The sequence below is a fragment of the Panthera tigris genome, chromosome C2 (genome assembly GCF_018350195.1).
Source record: "Panthera tigris isolate Pti1 chromosome C2, P.tigris_Pti1_mat1.1, whole genome shotgun sequence".
Taxonomy (NCBI): Eukaryota; Metazoa; Chordata; class Mammalia; order Carnivora; family Felidae; genus Panthera; species Panthera tigris.
In genome coordinates this window covers 113,239,306-113,262,908 of record NC_056668.1, presented here as the reverse complement: position 1 = coordinate 113,262,908, position 23,603 = coordinate 113,239,306, and the positions used below count along the sequence as shown (strand labels likewise).

The 23,603-nt window shown below is 39.4% G+C and overlaps 2 protein-coding genes and 1 long non-coding RNA gene across 10 annotated transcripts in view; 2 read left to right on the top strand and 1 right to left on the bottom strand.

Moving 5' to 3' along the window:
- RNF13 (ring finger protein 13) overlaps nt 1-12,710 on the top strand; it is a 163,250-nt gene extending 150,540 nt beyond the window's left edge. For 3 of the 4 annotated variants that reach the window (XM_007086312.3, XM_007086310.3, XM_042999141.1), the window contains exons 9-10: nt 10,917-10,997; nt 11,288-12,709. In XM_007086312.3, coding sequence (XP_007086374.1) covers nt 10,917-10,997; nt 11,288-11,652 — 446 coding nt within the window. In that variant the 3' untranslated portion in view covers nt 11,653-12,709. Of the gene's footprint in view, nt 1-10,916; nt 10,998-11,287 lie in introns of all 4 variants that reach the window. The other variant, XM_042999142.1, reaches the window with a different exon arrangement.
- On the bottom strand, nt 3,351-21,498 carry PFN2 (profilin 2). 5 transcript variants are annotated; one of them, XR_006222196.1, is made up of 8 exons: nt 21,278-21,493; nt 18,908-19,100; nt 14,969-16,805; nt 13,854-13,895; nt 11,433-11,611; nt 9,461-9,599; nt 7,883-8,019; nt 3,351-3,462 (listed from the first exon to the last, which is right to left on the bottom strand). XR_006222196.1 is itself a non-coding variant. In XM_042999145.1 (4 exons), the coding sequence occupies exons 1-3, from the start codon at nt 21,407-21,409 to the stop codon at nt 13,867-13,869; spliced, it is 354 nt and encodes a 117-aa protein (XP_042855079.1). In that variant the 5' UTR covers nt 21,410-21,497; the 3' UTR covers nt 11,524-11,611; nt 13,854-13,866. The 5 variants fall into 5 exon arrangements, 4 of the variants coding, with proteins under 4 accessions (XP_042855079.1, XP_042855078.1, XP_042855080.1 ...); XM_042999145.1 differs by lacking the exons at nt 3,351-3,462; nt 7,883-8,019; nt 9,461-9,599; nt 14,969-16,805 and having other exon boundaries at nt 11,524-11,611; nt 21,278-21,497; XM_042999144.1 differs by lacking the exons at nt 3,351-3,462; nt 7,883-8,019; nt 9,461-9,599; nt 11,433-11,611; nt 14,969-16,805 and adding an exon at nt 17,017-17,128 and having other exon boundaries at nt 13,878-13,895; nt 21,278-21,497.
- Nucleotides 21,499-21,877: 379 nt separating this feature from the next.
- Nucleotides 21,878-23,317, top strand: LOC122230582. Its single transcript, XR_006207574.1, has 2 exons — nt 21,878-22,367; nt 23,060-23,317. It is a non-coding gene; the product is annotated as an uncharacterized LOC122230582 (long non-coding RNA).
- Nucleotides 23,318-23,603: the final 286 nt, after the last annotated feature.

The window sequence follows — 23,603 nt, the reverse complement described above, 5'->3', positions numbered from 1 at the left end:
TAAGCAAACAGCCATCATTTAAAATTACATACATCATCTTTGATTTACCCCCTCTCTTTTATTACCTACGCCTAGTCCCCAGATTCAATGAGTTGTTCTTTCAAAATGATTATTGGATCAGAGCATCTCTATCCATTCTTGTTACCACTGTATCATGCAAGCCCTTCATCAGTTTGTTAATTGAACCTTGGGAGTGCCAATCCAGTCAGTCTTACTGTCTTTAGGCTCACTGAGCTCTGTATCCCAGGCCTGGGTCCCTTCAGCACACTGGTCAACAGTTGTTAAGATGCTATTTCATACATCAATCATTCCTCTGCTTGAAAGCTTTCAACTGATCTCTATGGCCTAAGAAGTCATTTCAGAGTCCTGTTAGTATTCACAGCTTTTCATAATTTGTCTCCAACACACTCATCCAACCTTATTTTCCACTGCTCTTTATCTCTAACCTTGCATAACCGATTCTGCTATGTTTATTTCTTCTTTGCAAACACTTTTCAACCGTTATTCTCCCATTAGTATCTTCCTCCTTAGTTTTTCTAAATCCAGATTATCTTGAAGGCCTGACCCTAGTCCCTCTCTAAGAACCCTTCTCCTGTATCTCCTAGTACAGTGAGCTCTTCCTTCTTGTATATCATCTGATGATCAGTAGCCACAAGATCAGATATTGCCACTGTGCAAAACATTATAATCTTTATAGTACTTTTGTTGTCTTTAGAGCCGGCTGGCATATTCAACATTGGACCTGGATAGTAAAATCTGAGGCCAGCTTTACTCCATCAGTCAGGATCTACAGAATTTATGTACATTATATAAAAATATTTAGCCTTTTGTACTTAGATTTATGTGATTAGGTCTTCTGATGAGCAAATTAGAGGCAGAAATCAGGATTTCCTGGGAATAACTTGGGTAGTTATTCATATATTCCTTCAATAAATATTTACTGAGTACTTTTACTCTGTGCCAGGCACTCTTCTAGGTGCTAAGGAAGCTGCAATAAATAAAAAAGAAAAAAAAAATCCAGCCTTTGTGGAGCTTAGTGGGGGCAAATGAACAAATAAAAAATAAAGTCATATAGCAGTAAGTGCAATAAAGAAAAACAAATGAGTGATGGGAGAGGAGATGGGATACTATTTTAGAAAAGACAGGGAAGACTTCTCTGAGGACACTTTGAACAGAGAATAAACAGGGGTGAAGGGAAAGGGAGAACACTGCAGCCAGAGGAAGAGAACTACATAGGTCTTGAGACAACAGTGTGACATATTCAGGGACCAGTAAAGAGCTTGTGGCCAGTATGGTAGTGGGGTGGAGGGAGAGTGATTAGAGAGGAAGTCAGAGATAGACGGGGAGCTAGATCGTGCCAGGACAAGGACTTGTATCATGTGATGCTGTAACTTGGGTGGGCTTTGAGCATTAGAATGACCTGCTCAAAGTACTGTGGCAAAGGATCCTTTATGCTGGTGAATGGAGAACAGACTAGGGATTGATAGTGAAGCAGGGAGAGTTCATATGGGATGTACCAGGTGAGAGGCAGATGCTGCCCGTTTAACCAGCCATCATGAAATGAACAAAGGCTTTGTGGTATTTGTTATTTAACATGTATTTATTGGGAGCCCAGTCTGTAATAAGCACTATATGAACACTGGGGATATAATGGTGAGTAAAAGACAGTCCATCTCTTCACAAAGCTAAGAACCTATAACTAATGCTAGTTAATATTCTGTGTTGAACTGTTTCAGGGGAAAACTGTTCTGAATTTACTCTTAAAAACCAAATCAGAAAAGAAAATATTTCTCTGTTCCTCTAACGGAGTACTTACTTACATAATGGCCACAAAGCAGTAAAATAATGAGGTTCCAAGTTGGGTAGGAGTTACTGTCATGCCTATGGCTTCTGAGAAATCAGTGCATTCTTGAGTTACCTGAAGGTGAACTATTTTATTATTTCATGTCCAGGAATAGAGATCTCAAGGTCTGCATTGTAGCTTTGAGGTGGACTGAAGGGGATTGAGAGCCTGTAGGTTGGTTTGTATCATAGTACTCTTGATCTTTATCATTGGCCCGTAGCTCTGATTACTAGAACTACACCTTCAGTCCATTAACCTCTAACTGAAAAAGTCAGTGTACTTTATACCAAGTGAGTTAACTGGAATTAAACTAACTTGGGATGGGCATTGCACCCAATAAAAATCTGGTAATTTTATATTTTAGATCTTGCGAGCATGTATCACACCTATTATATAAAAGCAAGCAAATCATGTACTCTGCATCATTTAGTTCTCGGAACAACCAACTAAGGAAAGTACTGTCATGACCATTTATAAGGAAAATGAGACTCAGACAGATTACTTTTAATACCTGAGGGTGCAAAGCCAGGTAAACATTATATATCAGGGCTGCAATGCAAATTCTTGACTTCTGACACTGTACTTGTAAAGACTACCTACCCTATCTTTACTCTCCAGTTACTACCATTTCAAAATAAAATAAGTTGTCTCCTGACTTTAATCCTTCCCATTCCTCTTTTCTTATCCTCTCCCCACCCCAGCTGCACTTAACCTCCTTCCTAATTTACTATGTCAAAGAGAAAGAATTTTTTTTTTTGAGGTGAAACTAATTTCCCAAAGTTTCAGGTCTACCAGCAGTATATGAGAATACTCACTTTATCATATTCTACAATAACCAGGTAAATTACCTATTTATATTTCTGTTCTTATAACTGTATGCACTTTTTAGAAGGACATTTAATGTATGATTTTTTTAAGTCACTTTTGCTGCACTGAGGGTTGTAATTAAATATTAGACCAATCTAGTTTGATAGGCAAAAGTATCTAGAGGTGGGGTGCCTGGGTGGCTCAGTCGGTTAAGCATCCAACTTCAGCTCAGGTCATGATCTCACGGTCTGTGGGTTCGAGCCCTGCATCAGGCTCTGTGCTGACAGCCTGGAGCCTGCTTAAGATTCTGTCTCCCTCTCTTTCTGAACCTCCCCCATTCATGCTCTGTCCCTCTCCATCTCTCAAAAATGAAAAAACGTTAAAAAAAAAAAAAAGTATCTAGAAGTAATTCTGCTATATGTAAAAGTAATGTAGGCCCAGTGCATCCTCCACTTTAAGTCCAAGGGTGCCTGAAGCTGCTCAAGTTTTTTGTTTAATTTCTTTTATATGAGGGAAAAGAAAAATAACTACTGGATTAGAACACGCAACTACTTAGGGATATACATAATTTGAGTTTGTTGATGTTGGCTCTGGAAGGGTGTTGCAAATCTTGATCTTCTAGGGGCCTGAAAAGGAGTAATGAAAAAAGAATAACAATACCTTTACTACTTAATGTAAGTACTTGAGGTCTGGCACAATATTTATCATTATCAAGTCCCTTTAATTTTGCCTTTTAACTTCAAGATAATGACAAATCTTTTAATATACTTGCTCCTGTATCCAGAAAGATCTTGGGTATAACTCCAGTTTACCTGCATAATGCAATCAAGTTAAAACCAAGTAAGATAGGGAAGACAGGGAAACTTAGGTTTAAAAAGAAAATCACTTGGGGGCACCTGAGTAGCTCAGTCAGTTTTATCTCAAGGTTTGTGAGCTCAAACCCTGCACTGGGGAGCCTGCTTGGGATTCTCCCTCTCCCTCTGTCTCTCCCCCCTCCCTCAAAATAAACAAACATTTAAAAAAGAAAAAAAAAATCACTCTCAAAATGGAATTTGCCCAATGCTTAAATTTGAATTTTAAACTTGTTATATGGATTTATGGCCTCTAAGGCACTTTTTATTCTTATCCTTAATTAGTGAAGTAATTCATGAACACATTTCCAGAAACGAAGTTGCCAGTGTCCTGCTCTTTCCTTCAGTGGAGTCATTTGTTTTCTTACTGTGCACAATCACATTTCATCATCAGAACACATAAAGAATGTGTGTTCTTCAATTAAACTTTTAGAATATAGCTGCTCTTTTGTAGCATCCTAGAAAGGTTTGTAAAAATATGAAGCCATGGAGACAGAAATAAACTATCTTTGCTCCTTTTCCATATGGGCCAATATGAAGGAAAAAAGTGCTCTGGCTTATGAATTGGAAACATTTTTAATTCTAATTAAGTGACAGGATAAGAGTATTTCTTAAACGCTTGCTCTTTTTACATTGTGAATCAAAGGGGATTATTTAAATGTGAAATTCTAAGCAGGTGTGCTAGAAGACAATACAGGCCTAATGGTTAAGACCATGGATGGACTTTAGTCTGACTTTAGACTTTAGCACAGACCTGTGCTGGCATTCTGGATCACCATTTATTGGCTGTGTGACCTTGTGCAAGTTTCTTAACCTCTCCGTGTACTCCTTCATGTGTAAATGTGACTGACAGTACCTATATTTCATAAGGGGGGGGCGGGGCGGGAGAAGATTTAAATCAATATGGAAATCAGTATGTTAAATGCTTATAACATAGTGCCTGGCACACAGCACTTGGTGGCAATTATTATAAACACAAAACCTTAAATAAAAATCATAAATATTAGTGTTATAAAAATTCAGTGATTAAACATTTCCTTTATGATGAAAAAAAAAAAAAAAACAGATTGCCAAAATCATGAAGCAGCTTAAAAATATGTAACTTTGTAAATATTACACGTGAAGTTTCTTTCCGAAAGTAGCCCTAAGTTTGAGCTGGTTGTATTTTTGCTTTAAAATGTTTTGGTTACCACGAGACTTGACATTTAAAGGAAAAAAAAAAAAAAGGACTATTTGTCATGCATGTTCTAGCATATGCTAATGGTTTTGACACAGTACACATAGATGTTAGAAAGAAAAAAAAATCCCAATCGTTGCCATTTTCTCACAGTTGTAAATACAACTATAGATGACTGAAAACACATAGAACACTTCTATGGGTACTCACCACTCTAGTGAGTCACAGCACCAAACCATGCAAGTCTTGAGAATTCTTGTAGGCTTAGAATGTAGTAGAAATGCTAACTGTAGGGGAATTTATAATATTTTGGAAATATCTGCCAAACAAAACAAATTTGGCATTTGCCAGTTTTCCATAGGCATATTCTGGAATCCCACCCACAGAAACCACACTTGAGGCCGTGGCACGAGCGATATCTGTGAGGTTAGTCAGTACTCTCATAGTTGACCATACTTTGGGGATGTGATCACCTTGCTTTCTCATTGACCTTCACTTGGCAGCTCTTTCAGAAGTGTTTGTGCTGATTAACACTTAAGTGATTTAAATATCAAGTTAGCCATTTCTAACACACATAATAGTGTTTTAGTTGTTTTCTTGCTTCTGAAGCAGCCAACTTCCTTTTGGCTCTTTACTACTCATTATTGCCCTCAAAAATAGCTCTTCAATTGAAATTGTGGTTTCCTGGCCCATTCGGTTAATGCATTTCTCCCAAGTCTATAACCAAAAGACTGGTTACTACACACCATGTTTCAGAGCAGATGAAAAATCCTTATGTTTTCACTTAATCCTTCTACTAAACATTTGAGGCAGTCTCCATGCGAGCTGTCTCCCCTGCAGTCAGTATGTGAAGGAGCCTGATCCCCAAGACATAAACCTTAAGTTACCAGACACTTGTGCCTTATAGCTTCATCATTGAGATCTTCCAAGATAGGTGTAAAAAGCAAAGGATATTATTTCAGGGACTGGAAAAAAGCAATACGGCATTTTAAAGCAGAATGTGTAAAAGTGGAGCAATACTCAGTTTTATAGTTTTTTGTTTCTTTAACCTATCAACTGAGACATGCTTAATTTTTATGACTACATTTAACTGCCTTTACTGTAACCTTAAAAATATTAGTTCCTTTGTCCAGGGCTTAAAAATAATCAGGAAGAATTCTCAAGCAAATCTGGGTTTAAAAATATTCTGTCCTGTTCTTTTGTTCAGAATTCTTGGGAACTGGTATGGAGGAGAAGAGAACAGAAGATAAAATTCAGTTTACTTGCTAGAAAGAGTGTTCATTTTTTTCTTTACTGGTAAAGTAAGGAATAAGTGGCAAGGTATTTTCTCTACCACAACAGTAATTTTTGCTTTGAACCTCATGAACCCAATGGTACATCTTCCCTGGGCAAGTTATTTAAAATGTTGTTATTATCTCTCATGAAACCTCTATGTGTTTAGCCCTAAATGTTCACTCTTGTATTGTTTACTTAAGGAAAGAAACATATTCTAGTTGACTTAAGCCTTGGTCTATTTTGTTATTAAACTGAACAATTAAGTTTTGCATCAATCTGTATGTGCCATAGCTAATCTCAAACTAGCTCATTTTTTAGTCATCTCTAGAAACGGGGATTCCTCTTTCTAGATCTAATGTTATGTCCAAGTGTTTCTGTCACAACATGGCTAAATGCAGGTCACCACTTAACTTTTGTGTTAGTTTGTTCACGAATGAAAGGCCAGTGTGGTTGAAGCATGTGTGAAGGGGTGGTAAGGCTGGTGTGAGAGGAGATGGGAGAGAGAGATGGGGAACCATCTAAATGAAACTGACATGATGTGTTAAAAAATAAAATAAATCACGCTGGCTGCGCCGGAGAAAAACCACAGGCGGCAGAACAGGAGGTAGACTAGAGGCTCTTCTAGTAATCCAAGCTATTGGCCCAGAGTAATTGTGGAAATGGAGAAGGGGACAGATTCAGGACATGTTTTACAGATAAAAATTTACAGGACTTAGTGACAGATTGAATATAGGCTCTAAGGAAAAGAGACATTCAGGGCACGCCAGGCCTGATCAGCAGTTCATGCCACTGCAATGGCTGCTTTAAGTCTACGCGATTCCTATTCTGATGGGTCATTGCCTTTGCTGTATTTGATGATCCAAGGTTTTGGAGAGAAACAAGGAAGAACAGATTTACAGGAGAAAAAGCAAAGTTCTGTCTATTTATAGAACATTTCCAGACTGATGGGACTTTAAAAGAGCATTCATGCAATTTTTCTAAAACATTATTCAAGTAGTAATAATGCCAGAAACATTCTAGACAGAAAGGTTTCCATACTGTTTCAAATAACAGACATGAATCTCATCCCTCCTATAACTTAACATCTACCCACTAACGAATTAGCAAAGTTGCTGTCATTTGACAAAACCTGGAGAGGCTTTCTATCAGGGTTTCTCAACTTCTGTGCTACTGGCATTTATATGGGATAAGCCTTTCTGTGAGGGGCTGTCCAGAGCACTGTGGGATGTTTAAGCAGCATCCCTGGCCTGCTAGATGCCAGCAGCACCATCTCCCTGTTGTGAAAACCATAAATGTCTACAGATGTCACCAGATGTCCCTGGGGGGAAGAATCCTCTCCAGTTAAAAACCAGTGGTTTACACTAAGCAAAATTTTATAGCATGGTGCAAACAGTAACAAAACAAACATTTATGACCACTTGTAAAACCCTTTTATGCTACTAGTACCGAGGACAAATTGGTTATTTTTTTAAAAACCTGCTAAAGTTACAAACCATACAAATAAATGCCTCAAATTTAACTTTAAGTTACAGATAAAGCCACTGAACAGTTATCTGCTGTTGGGCCACAGTCATGAGTAGGAGTCCACTGACTGGATTTCTAGGTTGTCATGGTACATGATGCATTTCCTACCATTTTTAGCTTCAGACATTTTAAAATGGGGCAAAATTGGATTCTGCTTTCATTCTTTTTATCAATACATAAATTTGTCCAATCTCTTACATTTCTCACCCATACTTCATATAATCTCATTTTGGCTGGCGAGGGGTGGGGGAGCAACAGCTTTTATTATAAGGGTTCTTAATAGTCACCCTAGCTTGTCAAATAAAACCAGTCTTTTATACTCACAGTTCAAGAACTGCTGAATATTTCATTAAATTACATAATTACCCTATGTAATACAACAGATTCAATGACCACTGCTCTTACCTCTCTTCAGGCACACAGCTCATCTGGTGTGACAGAAGCACACGGTGCTATTAGAGATCAGCCTCCTCCCAGTACACCAGGTCATGAGTAGTATTCCTATCCAGCCAGTTTTATCAGGGGGCGATTTGTACCAAACACTATGTAAAATATTCTTGTGTTAGTTCTTTTAATCCACAATCCTAAGACACAGGTATGTTAATATTTTTGTTTTGAGAATACTGAAACATGGAGATGTATCTTGCACTAGGTTACAGAGCTAATAAATAAAATTTTTACGATGAAAACCCCCAGCATTCTCACGTGTGCTTTACCATTTCATCCCAAGTCCAAGGCCAGGGGGGTTAGTTCTCTACAGAGCACTGGGTGCACCAGTCTGGTGCACCATCACAAACTATACTGTTGAGTCTTGACCCACCATCTTCTTATAAATCCATCTCCTGGAACGATTCAGAGGACTGATAGGAAAGCTAAGTGACTCTGAAGTATCAAGTCCATATATTTAGGGCTAACTCCAACACTGCCTGTATGAATTTCCTATTGCTCTGGTAACAAAGTACCATAAACTTAGTGACTTAATCTCCCCCTCCATCTTCCAAAGCCAGTAACATAGCATCTCCCTGACCATTCATCCAGTCACATCCTCCTGACTGTGAACTTTTCTGCCTCCCTCTTGCACTTTTATGGACCTCTGTAATTACGCTGGGCCCACCTGGCTAATGCAGGATAACCTCCCTATCTTAAGAAAATGAGGCTTAGAGCCTTGGGGCACAGCTCTGGACCAGTCCATTCCTGTTCAGTTATAGTAACTGTATCATTTTCTGAAAAATGTGTGGCATTTTATAAGGAAACAAATTGTGAGGTGTTTCACTTCAGAATAAATACTAAATCATTGGTTCCATCTCCATAACACAGTGAATTAAATAACACAAATCACATCTTAAAAGTCATTTATAAGAGGTATTGGCTGAAAATGGCTATAGGAAGTTATTCCTTAGTTTATAATAGCAAGGAGATGGTCAATTAAATGTCAGTACAATTCTACAAAATCAGTAGGTTTGGCACAAATAATTCTTCCAATGATGGCCTTATAAATAAATTTAGTAGTATTAGAACTTAACCTCTGATATTTTTAACCCTGTAGTTTAGCTTCTGTAATAGATGTTTCCAATGATACTTTTCTAGATAGCAGAGTTTCCTTTAGATTTTAGGCCATGTGTTACACAACTTTTGCCCTTGTTGTCTTTATTTTTAAAAAAGAAGTATCTGAGGACTCACATATAATAAAGTACAAGTAGAATATCCTATTACTTTTTGCTGAAGATCCAACAGGAATTTATTAAATCTTCAGCAAAAAGTAATAGGATATTAGATACACGAAGACAGAATATACATAAAATTGTTACTAAAAATCCAATGTTTAAAACTGTTGTAATGGTGTGAATTTTCCTGAGAGCAAAACCTGAGACAAGGAGTAAGATGCAGGGGATTTCTTGGGGAAATAACCTCAGGAAGCAAGAGTGAGGGAGTGGGGAAGAGTGAGGGAATGATAAATGAAGTGGGTCTTACTGAGCTAGTTACCTCTGTGGACGGCAGGGTCTCCATCCCCCAGAGTCCCTCTGAGGAGCCATGTGCTTCAGAATCGTCCCTCTGAAGAAGACTGAGGCCTTTATCCACCAGATTACCTCCTCTAATGGTAACTAGAACCGTTTGATGGGCACTAAAATTTAAAGTTTGATATGAGAAATCAGTGATGACTGAATTGATTAAAACCATCCTCCATGTAAATGGATCAAATGTATAATTACAGATATAGTGGAGTCCTTTACTCTTTTAATAGTTTGATCTTTGAGTTTAATAGTTTTAATAGTTTGAGATACATATAATCCGTCTCACCGAATTCCACAAAGTTTTAACACAGAAGCTTGTATTTGTTATAAAATGCATTTGATACTTGATTCTGTGGTAACCAAGTTCAAAACACTGAACAAAAAACAATAAGTGTTATTAAAGCTTTCTTTTTAGGACTCCTCCTGAATGTACAATTTTAAATGACTAAAGGATGTTAAAGGGATTGATCGAACTATCATTCCCTTTATGGGTCATGTTCATCCAAACTATCCAGACAATGGCTTTATTTCTGATCTGCCTTCCAAGGTGAAGGCAGATGAATCTATCTTTTGTTCCCTGGGATTTTTAAGTTTGTACCTATCGTATACACTTAATGGAAAACACCGAATTGAAAACAGTCACGGGTCACTGCCACTACCGACTCAACTTTAAAAGCTGCTGTATGTAAGACTGCTAATTTCTTTAAAATCAAGTACACATGAATTCCAAAAAGAGCTATTAATAAACCTTCGTGATTTCTAAAGGTAGTAACTTCAAATAAGAAATTAAAAGGGCAGCAGTATTAATAAACACCATTTAGTGAATACCTATGTGCCTGGCCTTTTGCTCACTCCCAAACCTGCAAGGTAGACAGAATCTCTTTACAGATAAAAGAACTGGATATCAAAGACTAACCTACCAAGCATCACAAAGCCAGTAAATCTTGGAAAGGAGATTTGAAGCTTAGTGTCTCATTCCAAATGTTTTTCCACTGACATATTAAAAAAAACACTTGAGTATGTTCTGTTTCCATTTTTACTTTAAAAATTACCCAGACTTTAAGAAATCTAAAGAGTAAAATTTTGTTGTCTTTGTGTATTTCAAAACTCGCATTTGTATAGTCCTGTGAAACACTATTACAATGATGATTCTTTTAAAAATAATCTTTTGCAAAGTTAAGGTAAACAAACTTGACATCCATTTTTAATTTCTTATTTTAGGTAAAAGGTTAATTATTTAAATTAAAACTTCAGGTTCCTGAACTTAAAGCAGCTCCCTGATCTGACAGGAAACAAGACAAAGGTATCATTTACAGATCAAAAGGTCAATCAAAAGACATTTAAAATAACTGAGGAAGACCTCACTTTAAGAATTTGAAAGTTCTCTACCTCTTTTCATTAATTTTATTTACTACTGTCTGTCATAGGAGATGAATATGATGTATGTGCCATTTGTTTGGATGAATATGAAGATGGCGACAAGCTCAGAATCCTTCCTTGTTCCCATGGTATGAATAATTACATACTGCTTTGAATTTACACGTAATTTGTATTTAGGCTCAGTATTAGAGGAGGAGACAAAAGAGTTATTGGTACACTATAGGCCAGGTCTTTTAGTAATTAGTGGTGTCATTAAAGGATGGAGGTAGATTTATAAAAATTGACAAACTTTTCTTCTCTTGTCCATACATGATACTTAATAGATCAGAAGAACGTGAATAAACATGGCAAGAAATTAAAAATGTAATGTTCTCAACCACAATATACTATCTAAAAGATGTGTATTTTGCTTTAACAGCTTATCACTGCAAGTGTGTAGACCCCTGGCTAACTAAAACCAAAAAAACCTGTCCAGTCTGCAAGCAAAAAGTTGTTCCTTCTCAAGGCGACTCAGACTCTGACACAGACAGTAGTCAAGAAGAAAATGAAGTGTCAGAACGTACCCCTTTACTTAGACCTTTGGCATCTGTCAGCACCCAGTCATTTGGGGCCTTGTCGGAATCCCGCTCACATCAGAACATGACAGAATCTTCAGACTATGAAGAGGATGACAACGAAGATACCGACAGCAGTGATGCAGAAAACGAAATTAATGCACATAGTGTTGTAGTCCAGCTGCAGCCTAATGGTGAACGAGATTACAACATAGCAAATACTGTTTGACCTTCAGAGGGTGATTGGGTTATTTCCTAATAAATGTTTATTTAGGTATAAAATTTTTTTGCTCCCTTCAGAGATTCCTGTAGAAATAACTTATTTTTTAGTATTCTATCAGATTACTGAAGGTTTTTTTGATCTGGTATTTATCTGCAGGAGTATACTTCATTTCACTGATAACTAGTAATAGACTGGTGCCGTAACTCAAGCATCAAATCAACTCTTCTTTTGGAATGAACTATAGCCAAAACAATTAAAAAAAAAAAAATTCCTCCGTATAGCTTGCGGTTAAGACCTAGATCACAGTATGCAAATGTTTCGTGTTTTACACACAAGGTCAATGCTGTGGCCACCTAGCATGAGCTAATAAGCAACTTCCATTTGCATAAAGTTTACCTAGAGTTGTTGAGTTGGAATATATTTGTTTTTGTATTTTCCCAAATTACCATCACTCATAGGGGTAACAATTTAGTATTTTTCCTTCTATCAGCGCCACAAAGAAACTCAGTGCTGTCTTTTTTCTTTCTATTCCCAAGTAGTCTTATCCTGACAGGAATGGTCTGTACTAGTGCAGATTTCATAGGTTTGTTTTTTCCCCCCCGCCAAGGTTTTAAATACTATAGTGTTATGTATGAATTTGATTCATCAGTTAAAGTAACATGTCTCTGGACTTGACTTACTGAATTTCAGTATCCTTAAGGGTTTGTGTTATGATCAAAAAAGAAAATGCTGTATAAAAATACCAAACTTCAGCAACTGTTAATACTCTGTTAATACAGATCATACCTCTTAACAAAAAGCATCTTATGCTAATTAGCCCTGCTAAACTATGTACAGAGGAAATTGTTCAAGTATTGGATTTGAAAATAATTGCTTATGTTTAACTAATGATGTATTTAAATAATGTATTATGAAAAGCTAAATTATATACATCACTGTAACTATGTAGAAAATATAGACTTATGTATAATCAAAATGCTAAGAATTTTTATATGGCCTTGTATGAAGGGAGTTTGAATGTTAATAAACACGTTTTCCACTTTAAGAAATGGCAAATATTTGTTCTACTGTAATATTACCCACATTAGCCTTATTTATATGCACAGTGCTACAAAGGCATAATAATTAAGGTAATTTAGGTCAGATAAAACCACCACCTTAGAATTCTATACAAGGTAACTGCTCACAACCAATTGGGGACCCCCACCCCCAAAAGTTAAAACTGCTGCCAAAATTCATTCCAATAATAGTGTACATTATGGTACATTATTGTAATTATGGTACATCCTTACAGTAGACTTCTATACAGCCTTGAAATAATAAATGTCTGGATCAAGCTATATTGACATGAAAAATTTTTAGTCAACAAAACGTATCAGAAAATACGAAGGATACAATGTATAAGAGTCTAATGTGAAAAAAAAATTAAGTTTAAGAGAAATGTAACACAACTGGGGAAATTTTACTTTCTGAACTTCTTTTTGAAAAAATAATTTAAAAAATAGTTATTTCCACATAGGAAAATAAAAGGCTGAATTCAGTATCCACCGACACCAGGTCATCTCACCCCCAACCTCCTTTTACACACAGGCCTGAGAAACACAATCGCCGGTTTATTAGTGAAGCAGAGCTTTGGAATTTGATGTACTTGCACACTCCTGACCTTTCCAAACCTGTTTGGTCATTTGTACAATTTCACTGAACCTAAGGCAGGGTATGAAGACAGAACACTGCACTCAGTATCTGCCACATGAATACAAAATAGATTTTATAATTTTTAAGGTAAATAATAAAAATATACCTAAAACCATTTTTTAAAAGGGAAAGTTAAAAGTGACTAAAACATGTACTATTAAATGTTGTATCCCTTCAGTCCTTAAACTACAGATCCAAGACTTGGTTCCTTTAAACTTAAGTCTTGGGGAGTTTTTCTGAGGAAAAATTGCCCTCCTTTTTAAAATCTCCAACTGTTACTTTTAGTGGTCAAAAAAAAAAAAAAAAATTATGAAGTGTCAATTAACAACTGTCTAGGATTGTTACTAGTTTTCTTAATATTCATTGAGATTTCTCATAATTTCTTCTTGGTGGAACTATATAGCTTTTTAAATAAGACATTAAATAAAATTAAATCTAATTTCTATTAAAAAATACTTCCCTAATTTAAAACTTTTCTGATTGTATGAAAGTATAGTTACATGGAAACTTACCCCAGAGATGAATTTATCTTGATATTTTGCCTTCAGAAATACCTATGTAAAATACATGTATACATTATACACTGTATGTGTTTACACTGTATGCAACATGTTTATTACCTCATTGAACATTTATCGGTGAGCATTTTCTCATGTTATTCAATGACTGTTTTATTCTCTGGACATAGAATAATTTACTCAACCCATCACTCTGAAAGTTAAATCTTGCAGTTTTCCAAGTTTAGTTATTTTAAGTAACTTGGTGTGATGGGCATTCTGGTATACAAATTTGTATAGCCCCATTTTCTTAGTCTAAGTTCCTAGAAGTATAAAGATACATGTATACATTTTCATAAGTGTTTTTTGTGGGTAGGGACCAATGGCTAGTTTCATCATTTACTATTTTAGCAATACAGTTGCCCTCTCTTTTTCTACTCCCCTACCAACACCAACACACACATCCCTTCAACCTACTTATAGGTTCATTAAGGGTTTCACAGTTTTGGTCACTGTGTGTTATTACTTTTATAGTATATTATTACTGTAAAATATCAAGTCATCACAACCCAACCACCCAATTTTCTTTTGACCCATCTTGTGTTCATAACTGGGATCTTAACAGGTGAAGAAATTAAAGTTTTTGATTTTCAATTTCAAGACATGCCCAACTACCAAAGTAGCCCCAAACTCCTTATCTTCCATACTTTTACTTCCCTGTATATACTAATTCAGAACTAATGCCCGACAACACTGTCAAAAGAATTTTTAATTATGAACAGTGTATTTTAAGTAACGCAGAAATTCCCATTACCTAACCCATTTCTCAAAGGGTAGCACACAGGCCACTTAAAATCAATCAGGCTGACCTGGCAATTATTTCTAAAGGGACTTCCAGAGCCCACAATCTGCATTACAACCAGCTCCCCAGTTTTCCTTAGACCCCCCCCCCCAAATTTTGAGCATTCCTGCTCTGAGCTTGACAGTTCATAACCAGTATTAAACATTTGCTAAACTTGAATACATCCCAGGGACCTTATGACCTATAAAATTAAACATGACCATTACGTAGTCATAGTTAACAGGTCACTCCAAAGCCAGACACTGCAGGAATATCCCAATTATCTTACATGCTGCCTAAGGAAGGTCTTGTCTTATGGGAATCCCAGCTGCTTGACTTCAGCAATGCCAATAGAGCTTTCAAAGCTAAATAAGTCACATGACAGTTCAACACAGAAGAATCCACAATGCAGAAACCCTTCTTGGCACTGGGCTCCTTATTGCTCACTAGATTTCACATCTAGAGACCAGCAACAAGAAAAAAATATTTAATTTCTAGTAGGCAAGTCAATTTTCTTCTCACAAACCCAAAGATGGCTAAAAGCCTTTAAAAACAAAACAAAACAAAAAAACAGATCAAAGCCCATTAAAAAGAAATTCCCAGGCACTCATTTTATCTATAATAAATACTACAGGATATGGAATGCTTAGGCCATAAGCTCAATTTTAAGACTTTATGCTTATAACAGAGCCTGGCCTATTCTGTATATTCCAATGTGTCAAAAATCAACTGTAACAATAAGACAACAATTTACATAAACAACAGGAGTCTAGAATATTTGGTTGGAATAAATTTATTTCATCTGTCTGTAAACAAGGTGTTTAATAGTTATGGCATTTTTTTAAATGCATATTAAATCAGATGAGTTAGACTGTATCCCAGATGTAACAAAGTGCAGGGAAAGAAATGGACAAATCAGCAACAAGATTTGTTTTTAAATCTGTACATTATCCACAAGGCCCAAACAATAGAAGCAAATACTAGAATGTCCCTAAAGTAGTGCCATTCGAAAGAAACCTTGAATAGGTCAGTTAAAATCCATCTCACAATAGCAACAGTTCATTTTAACAATAGTATGGCACAGAACACATATGAAAAAAATTTATCACAAGACAGCCAAGTCCACAATAATGCAACTTCATATAAAAACTCAAGCTGCAAATAAAATTGGTCCTATGAAGAACAAACTGGACACACTCCAGATGGTTATGTTGGGATACCTAATGTCCATAATGGCAGCCTTTTACAATTTTACTAAAGAATAGAGCTGGTGTGCAAAGAAAAAGGAACAAAAATCTGAGCTATTGCAATGATGGAATGTCCCTGGGGATTCGATCTGTATGGTTACTGTAAGGTCGTGGGAGGAAGTGCCTTTTGCTCTTGTTTTGCAGTTGCACTCTTCATATAGCTTGTAGACAAAAGGTCTGTCTCTACTCAAGTGCAACAACAATACTAAAAGCAAACTACTGCAGCTTTCAATAGCTCATCAACAAAAGGGATATTACTTGGTTAAATAAACCAGGCAATGCATAAAAGATGGAAGCAAACCAAATACCTATGTGCAAAGGGAGAAGGGTGGGAAAAGAGGAGTGAAGGAAAGATGCATGCACTTTTTCCTCCCAACCATGCGCTACAAAAGGAAGACTAAATGAGCTAAGTAAATGCTCAAAGTGCTGAAAAGACATTGATCAAATTAGAGATTGTACAACCGGCACCTTGCTTAATATTAACTTATTTTAGTTATCAATATCCCATTAATTGCTAAGACAAAGTGATGCCCAACTTGGCATGCCCCCTCCCCCCGAATTTCAAGGTATCATGCAAATCATTATTGTGCTGCAATTATGTTGCCAGATAAGGGTTGGTTACATACAGTGGTTAACATACAAATGATCCATTGGGTAAACAGGAATCGCGACATTAGAAAATAGGTAAAGAAAAATTAGCTACCATCTACAGTCTGGTAGCACTGTGACCATAATTGGGGTGGTGATGAAGACAGTTGCTAGGTAGATGGGGAGAGGCTGCTTACACATCAGACCTCCTCAGGTATAAAGCGAGTTCATATGCTTTCTTGTTAAGTGTGCCTCCGTGGACACCTTCCTTTCCCATGACTATAACCAATGCTGGAGTACACAGGGAAACAAAACAAAAGTGAACAGAATTATTTAAGGGGGGGGAGGGCAGAAAGAAAGACACCTTTCCCCACCAACAGAGGGATACAAAGGAGACACAGGTTCATACCCCATCACCCTGCATTGCTAATAAAATTTCCAGAATTAAGACTCAAGCTTACAGCTAGGAAAGTTTAAGAGCAATTTTACCCTAATACTTAACAGTCTGCCTAGCAGCTAGAACCCAGAGTCTCTCAAGTATTTTGCCATTGAGTATGCCTTCTTATTCAATCCGCCTCCATGGACCCCTTCTTTTCCCATTACAAAGACCAAGACTGAAAGAGAAAGAAGAAAAGTGTTTCAAAAGAAGTGTTAATCAAGAGAGTCACATAAGTTTTAGCAGACAGAACCCCGATTAATAAGTTAACATTAAGTTAGTTTTCCGTGAACTGTCAGGCACTGAAGTCATCTAGGTCTCCAAAAAGGAGAACTTTCAAACTAGTAATACGCTAAAAACACTGTTAACTGCATCTTGGAAGTCCAATCAGTGCAGCTGCAGTGCTCTATAAAAATATTTTTACACTAAGAAAAAAAATGTGTGATCATTTATATTCTATTTTAGGGCAAAAAACTTCTAGTTAGTATGGCAAATTATCAGAACAGCCCCCAAAATGTAAACTTACAAAACTCAGGTGATTATTTACAAAATTCTCCCCAACTTTAACAGGCTTCATTAAATACAAACCATTAAGTCTTACCACTGAGACTCAATGTGTCTATTACTTCCAGAGGAAAACCAAAACCAAATTTTAAATAGCATTTTCAAAGCCATTCAGAAAAGACCAAGTAAAAAATACTTAAGGCTTGTGCTTACTGATATGCTCATTATGCTTTGCTTTTGAGTTGAAAATCCTGGAACAGGTTTACTATTTCCAACAACAGGTTCTTCTATGATGCAATTCAGAGGTCTATCCCCAAAATACATGCAGAAGTCAGATTTTATACTTGCTACCACTAGAGGTCAGTAGTGCTGTAGAGTATAAAAATCTCATTCTGATTTTATGTCACATGGTTAATACTTCTTTTTAACATATTTATCTGAAGTCAACTAATGTTTAGAGATTTGTCTACTACTTCAGTTATCTAATTTTCCTACAGAAAGATACTTTAAGTGTCAACTCACACGAAAACAAGAGTAACCTTTAGGATAATCACAAGGAGTTGGTAGAACCACTGGGGCAAATAATAGCTACTCAGAGTAGCTTCAAGTTCATTCACATGGTAGATTTGGTTTTAAAATCAGCTGTGCCAATTCTATCTGAGGCTACACAGCCCTCTTAATTTACAAAATATTTACACAGGTTAATACATTTAAATGTATTTGTAAATCAATTACATGTCCTAGTAAACCTCAATTTTGGAAGTTTTTTCCAAAAACGTAGTGAGACACAGTGAAACAAGAATTTCTGCAATGCTGAAAACAGTCAGGAAGCACCAGAACTTCTGGACCAAGTATATAAATGAAATATAATTTCCTACTTTTCAAATTTAAATCACAGACACGCTCTGTCTCTGAAAATATTCTGGTAAATAGGCAGCTTACTACAAAACCTCATTCTAATTATTTTGCTCTTCCCCAGCAATGTTTCAAATAGAAACATGAGCAAATGTTCATTTTTCCTTTTTTATGCTGAGCAGTGAATAATTAAAATGCAAGAAAAGAAAGAGATGCAAAGGTGAAAGACTAAAAAGCACTGAAGTAACCAAACAATATGAACAGTTTAACAATCTGGATGTGCCGTAAGATTATCATTTGACACGTAAAGCAGTTTAAAAGGCAAATTTGGATTTTCAGTTTACTAAAGCTGAAACTGAAGAGTTGATGTGAATATTCTATTTCAGAGTGAAGTCAGGATCTCAGAGGCTGAGCTGTATATGCAGCTGCTGTAGAGTAGGTAAGTCTAAAAGCAAGGGAGTGCCTCCCTTCAGTGCTGGGCAGTTCACAAAAACCACCTTAATAGCCATTATGGACTAACACTTTTATTCAAAATGTTAAGGAAACTGCTTAATAAGTTGTAGCGTGCAAATTTTAACCAAAAGAGTACTGTGCTTACCTCTACCAGCTCTGCCGACAGCAACGTTGTATGTTGGCTCCCCACCTTGACTCTTTGTCCGGATGTCCATTGTGCAGTCACCATCGACGTATAGGCTATCTCTGATCACTGAGCACTTCTTTGCGCCAAGAGTCAAACCGTTGGTAAAGAAACCTTCCCGGTCTTTTCCTACAATCATATCTATTTCTACTGGCTGCCCCCGCCAATGGGAAAAAAGAAAAAAAAAAAAAGAAAAGAAAAAAAACATGAAATTGTAATCAATTCCTTTCAGGCCTCCATTTGGTGGAAGAACTTTGCCAAGATTGTACTACTACTATACTACAAGACATTCACATCTCACTAATGTAAAATCAAGTTTGTTTTTTCTAAAGAATTACTTAATCCTATAGGACTACATGTTTTGTAACACTTAAATTTCACAGTTAACAGCGTACCAACTAAAGACCAGTCGATGCAAAGAGAATCTATGTAACTGGCAGCTGACACCAGATAAACTGTAAACTTGAGATTTACAAACTGTTTCAAAGTCAGATGGTACCTAAAATGCTTATGTAATGGTAAAAATTCACCTATAAACTTTTAACAACTGCTTGTCAATCATATTCAGTCACATTACAGTTATGCTGCATCAAACTTAAAAGTTGCTTGGAAGCCTCTTGAAAAAATGCCCATGCATAACAGAGCTTCCTACTCTGCTTTAAATAACTTGAAATATCCCCCGCTCCCCGCCCCCCCCCCCATAGTATGAACTTCAAACCTTGGACCTCAGCGCATTGACAAATTCATATTTCCCTCTTTATTTTTCTAACCACTCTCCTTTTCCTCTGCAACTTCCCTTCCCCTCCCACCTCAGTAATCAGTTTTCTTGCTGGGCAAATGCAAAGAGGATTTTGCTGGTAGCACTGCAGTAGGTAATGGTTTTTAAAAAGAGAGAGAAAATGGAGGGAGACTGGGAAAGAAACTGAGGTAGCCACCAGAACCGGAAAGGAGAAAACGTGCATGCTAACATTCCATGAATAAGAAGGAAGGCGTCGCCCCCATCAGAACTGCAGAGTCATAGCAGGCCCCAGCCATTTCCAAGCACACTCCCGCAATCTTCCCAGCCAGGCAGCGGGAACTCACACACAAAGACAAGAGGACTGCAGAAAAAAAGTTGATCACCAGACAGATGGCAATTCTCCATGAGAACTGTGGTCCGCTGCGGTTATAGGAGACCTTAAAGTATTAGCATCAAGGACGGAGTTCTACCCAGATCTTGAACCATGTTAAGTAGTACAGAATAATTAGCAGCACCCATAATAGGGAGCCTGAATTCTGGCGTTTGAGGGGAGGGGAGCGTGGAGCTAAGAAATTAAGGGAATACCCCTGTATTTGTCACAACCGTCACAATTTTAAAAAGACCCTTGTGCGGAAAGAGGCAAAACACTAAAGCAGCACTGGAGGTTTAGTAACATTTCCCAAACATGTGGCAACCAAGTCAAAGCCATCAAGTCACAAGAAAACCAGGCACTGTGAAGCATAATCTGCATTAGTTCCTTTACTACCTTCACTAAAGAGGGAGGGACTTGGAGAAGTGAAGTGTGCCCTCGGCCTTCACAGATTATTGAAAGCCCCATAAAGGCACCCCCCCCCCTTTTTTAGAGCTATGTTGCGTAATTGGGGATAACGGTGTATCAATGAATCTCCATAGGAGGAGGAGAGAAATCAATGGCAGTTCGCCATCTTGGAGAATTAAAAAAAAAAAAAAAAAAATCCTATGGAACCAGAGCTGAAGTCGAGATTCACGAATCCACCTACGTTGTCGGCGTACATTTCTCTCAAGCCCCAGAGGCCTGGACACCGGCAAACCTACGCAAAGTCGCTGCGAGGATCCCGAGGGCCGGGCAGCCGCCGCCTCCCACAGCCCGCGGCGCGGGCGGCGCGCTGTCCGGAGAACCCCCGCCCGGGCCCCGCGCGCTCCGGCCCCGCACCTCCAGCCCCCGCTTCCACCCCGGAACGTGCAAAGCAAACCTCAGGGCTTGCAAGGGACCAAAGAGAGCCGCACGAGGAGAAAAAAGCCGCCCCCCCCCCGCCCCAACCGGTGCGCGCCCCCTCCCCCAGCTTCACGGACAGGCACTGGGAACGCAGGGGGCGCCTAAGCAGTCAGGGAGCCCGGGAGCCGGGAAGCCAGGCCGCCGCCCCCGCCGGTCAGCGCAGCCCCGGGAGAGGGGGCGTCCCCGGGCCTCGGCCTCCCGGCCCGCCCGGCAGCCGCATCCTCGGCGCCGGACGCCCACCACACCTGCCGGCGCGGCCGTCCGTGGCCCCACAGCCGGCCGGCCCCGCTCGGGTCCGGGAATGGGAACGGGAACCCGGACCGCCACCGGTCCTCACCGTAATGCTCTGGAAGACGCCCCCGGCCGTGGCTGCCCAGACGTATTTGGCGTCGCAGTAGCCGACAATGGCGGCCTCCTGGCAGCAGCCATCGCACATCAGGTTATCCACGTAGCTCTGCCAACCGGCCATCTTCGAGCCCTTCGCACTGCAGCGGGGACGGCGAGGAGCAGCAGGCGCAGCGGCGGCGGCAGCGGGCGGCGGCGGCGGCGCGGGGGGAGGCGGGGCGGGGGCGGGGAGGAGGCGGCTCTGCGCAGGCACCGACCGCCCCCCTCCCCGAGGAGCTGCGGAGGGAGGACGCGGGGACGACGGTGAGGGACAAGCCGCGGAGCGCGCCCGGCCTGCCTGCCCGCCCGCCCGCAGCCGCGGGGCTGACTAACCAGCGGCGGGAGGCTGCGGAGCGGCAGTGCAGGCGACGACGGTGTCCGCGGCCGCTGCTCCTCACCGCGGCACCTTTCAGTCCTCCGCGGCCACGGCGGGGCGGGCGTGCGCGCGCTCGTGCGTGCGATCCTTCCGCGGCGCCCCGACTCGAAGGGTCCCGGGAAGGGAGGGGGAGGCTGAGGCGGGGGCGCGGAGGGATACCGCTCCGGGACAATCACGGCCGCCACGTGCGGCGGTGAGGTCGGGATGCTGTGGGGTCGCTGGCGGTGATGCCGTAGGCCCGCGGAGAGGGCGGCTCCTCCGTCGCGTTCGGCACCTCAGGGACAGGGGCGTCTGGGACGCCTCCAGTTCCCGCTGCTGGGCCACGATGCGCCTGTCTTCTGCGTCCGGTGGCTGGGGGTGCGGAATTTTGAGCTCGGTGTTGGATTGCGGAGTTGCCCTGGTGATGGGATGTGGAGTGTTTACTCCTCTTCGTGTTGGGGGTGGCAGTGGCAAGGTCGCCCACGCTCGTCTCGGGCGTCCTCTATAGGATCCTCTTCCCTGGAGCCCCCTGCCCTTTGGCCATACTGGCAGCCGCGCGGGCGCGCCCCGGCAACCTGAAATCTGAGCTGCCGTTTGTGGCTTTCACGAACATTTCTGAGCTTTGCCAGTCTTTCATTGTCGCCGCTTTGGGGGTACCAGTGCCTCACATCCTGTGGATTCTTTGACAGTAAGAACCCCCTTAAGGCTGCTAATCACGTGTGGGTAAATTGCTCGTAAATTCCGAACAAGTAGCGACCTATGTAAACTATTGGTTAACTGGGAAAGTTATTGGTGGGTCAAAGAAATCGCTGAAAATAGAATTTAAAAACTCTAAGAAAGGGTTCCCTGGATGAATATGGTAATATTTTTGCTATCCAAGGGTAAAATAATTGCAGCACCCAGATCTAAGAATAGGTTGTGTGTACAAGGTAGAGTCCCAGTGATTCCCTCATCTCTTTAGTAACCTCTGGGTGCTTTGACTGAACGAGGAATTAGGAGACGTCTTACAATAATTTTAATTTCAGGTGAACAAAAACGATCTGCCAATCGAGGCAAAGAAGAAAGCTCATTTAAGACGTTGAAAAGTTGATTTTCAAATTTAAGGTTAACGCATAAGGGCACGATTTGTGACACAGCTGTAGCTCATGAAAGAAGACAAAAGTGTTGCTAAGCAATCTAATTGATTCTGAAGTTTTGTATTTTTACTGTTGAAATCCCCGGCCGCAAGGGAAGGGGTGGGGGATGGGGGTTGAGAAGCACAGTAGGAGAATCCCCACGTCAGGAACGTATCAGTTTGAGACCATTGTATCTTCTCATGTTCTGATGATACAGAATACCTATGTGGTCTAAAATGTGTGCCAAATTGTTTTATTTTTGCAGGTGTGCTCCCACCTGATTTAGTTATACTTCCTGCTCTACTACTTTGCCTCTTTGTGGTGGTTATTGATGGTTTTAATACTTCAATCTTAGCCATTTATCACCTCAGAAGTTAATGATACAGTCTGCTGATAGCACTGATATGGTCACTTTGTGAGAATTCATCAAGCTGTACAGTTGTGATTTGTGCTCTTAGTATGCATGTTATAATTCAATAAATTTAAACAGTAAAGGTGAGAAAATAAAATAACTTGAAGTATATTGAAATTGAGTTATTTATTCTACTCTGAAGCTTTTCTCTGAGATATCATTTCTAGAATATTATAGCAAGGGGTTAGAAATAACTACATTCCATTTTTATTCTTTTATTCTTGTCTTTAAACAGGAAAGGGATTAGACCAACTGAATTTTCTGGATATTCAAATCTCAAAAGATTCTAAAAAGATTTTCAAACACATCTATTGGGTAAAACATTCATAAGAATTTAGAATTTCTGGGGTGCCTGGGTGGTCTTAGTTGATTAAGCATCCAACTCTTGGTTTCAGCT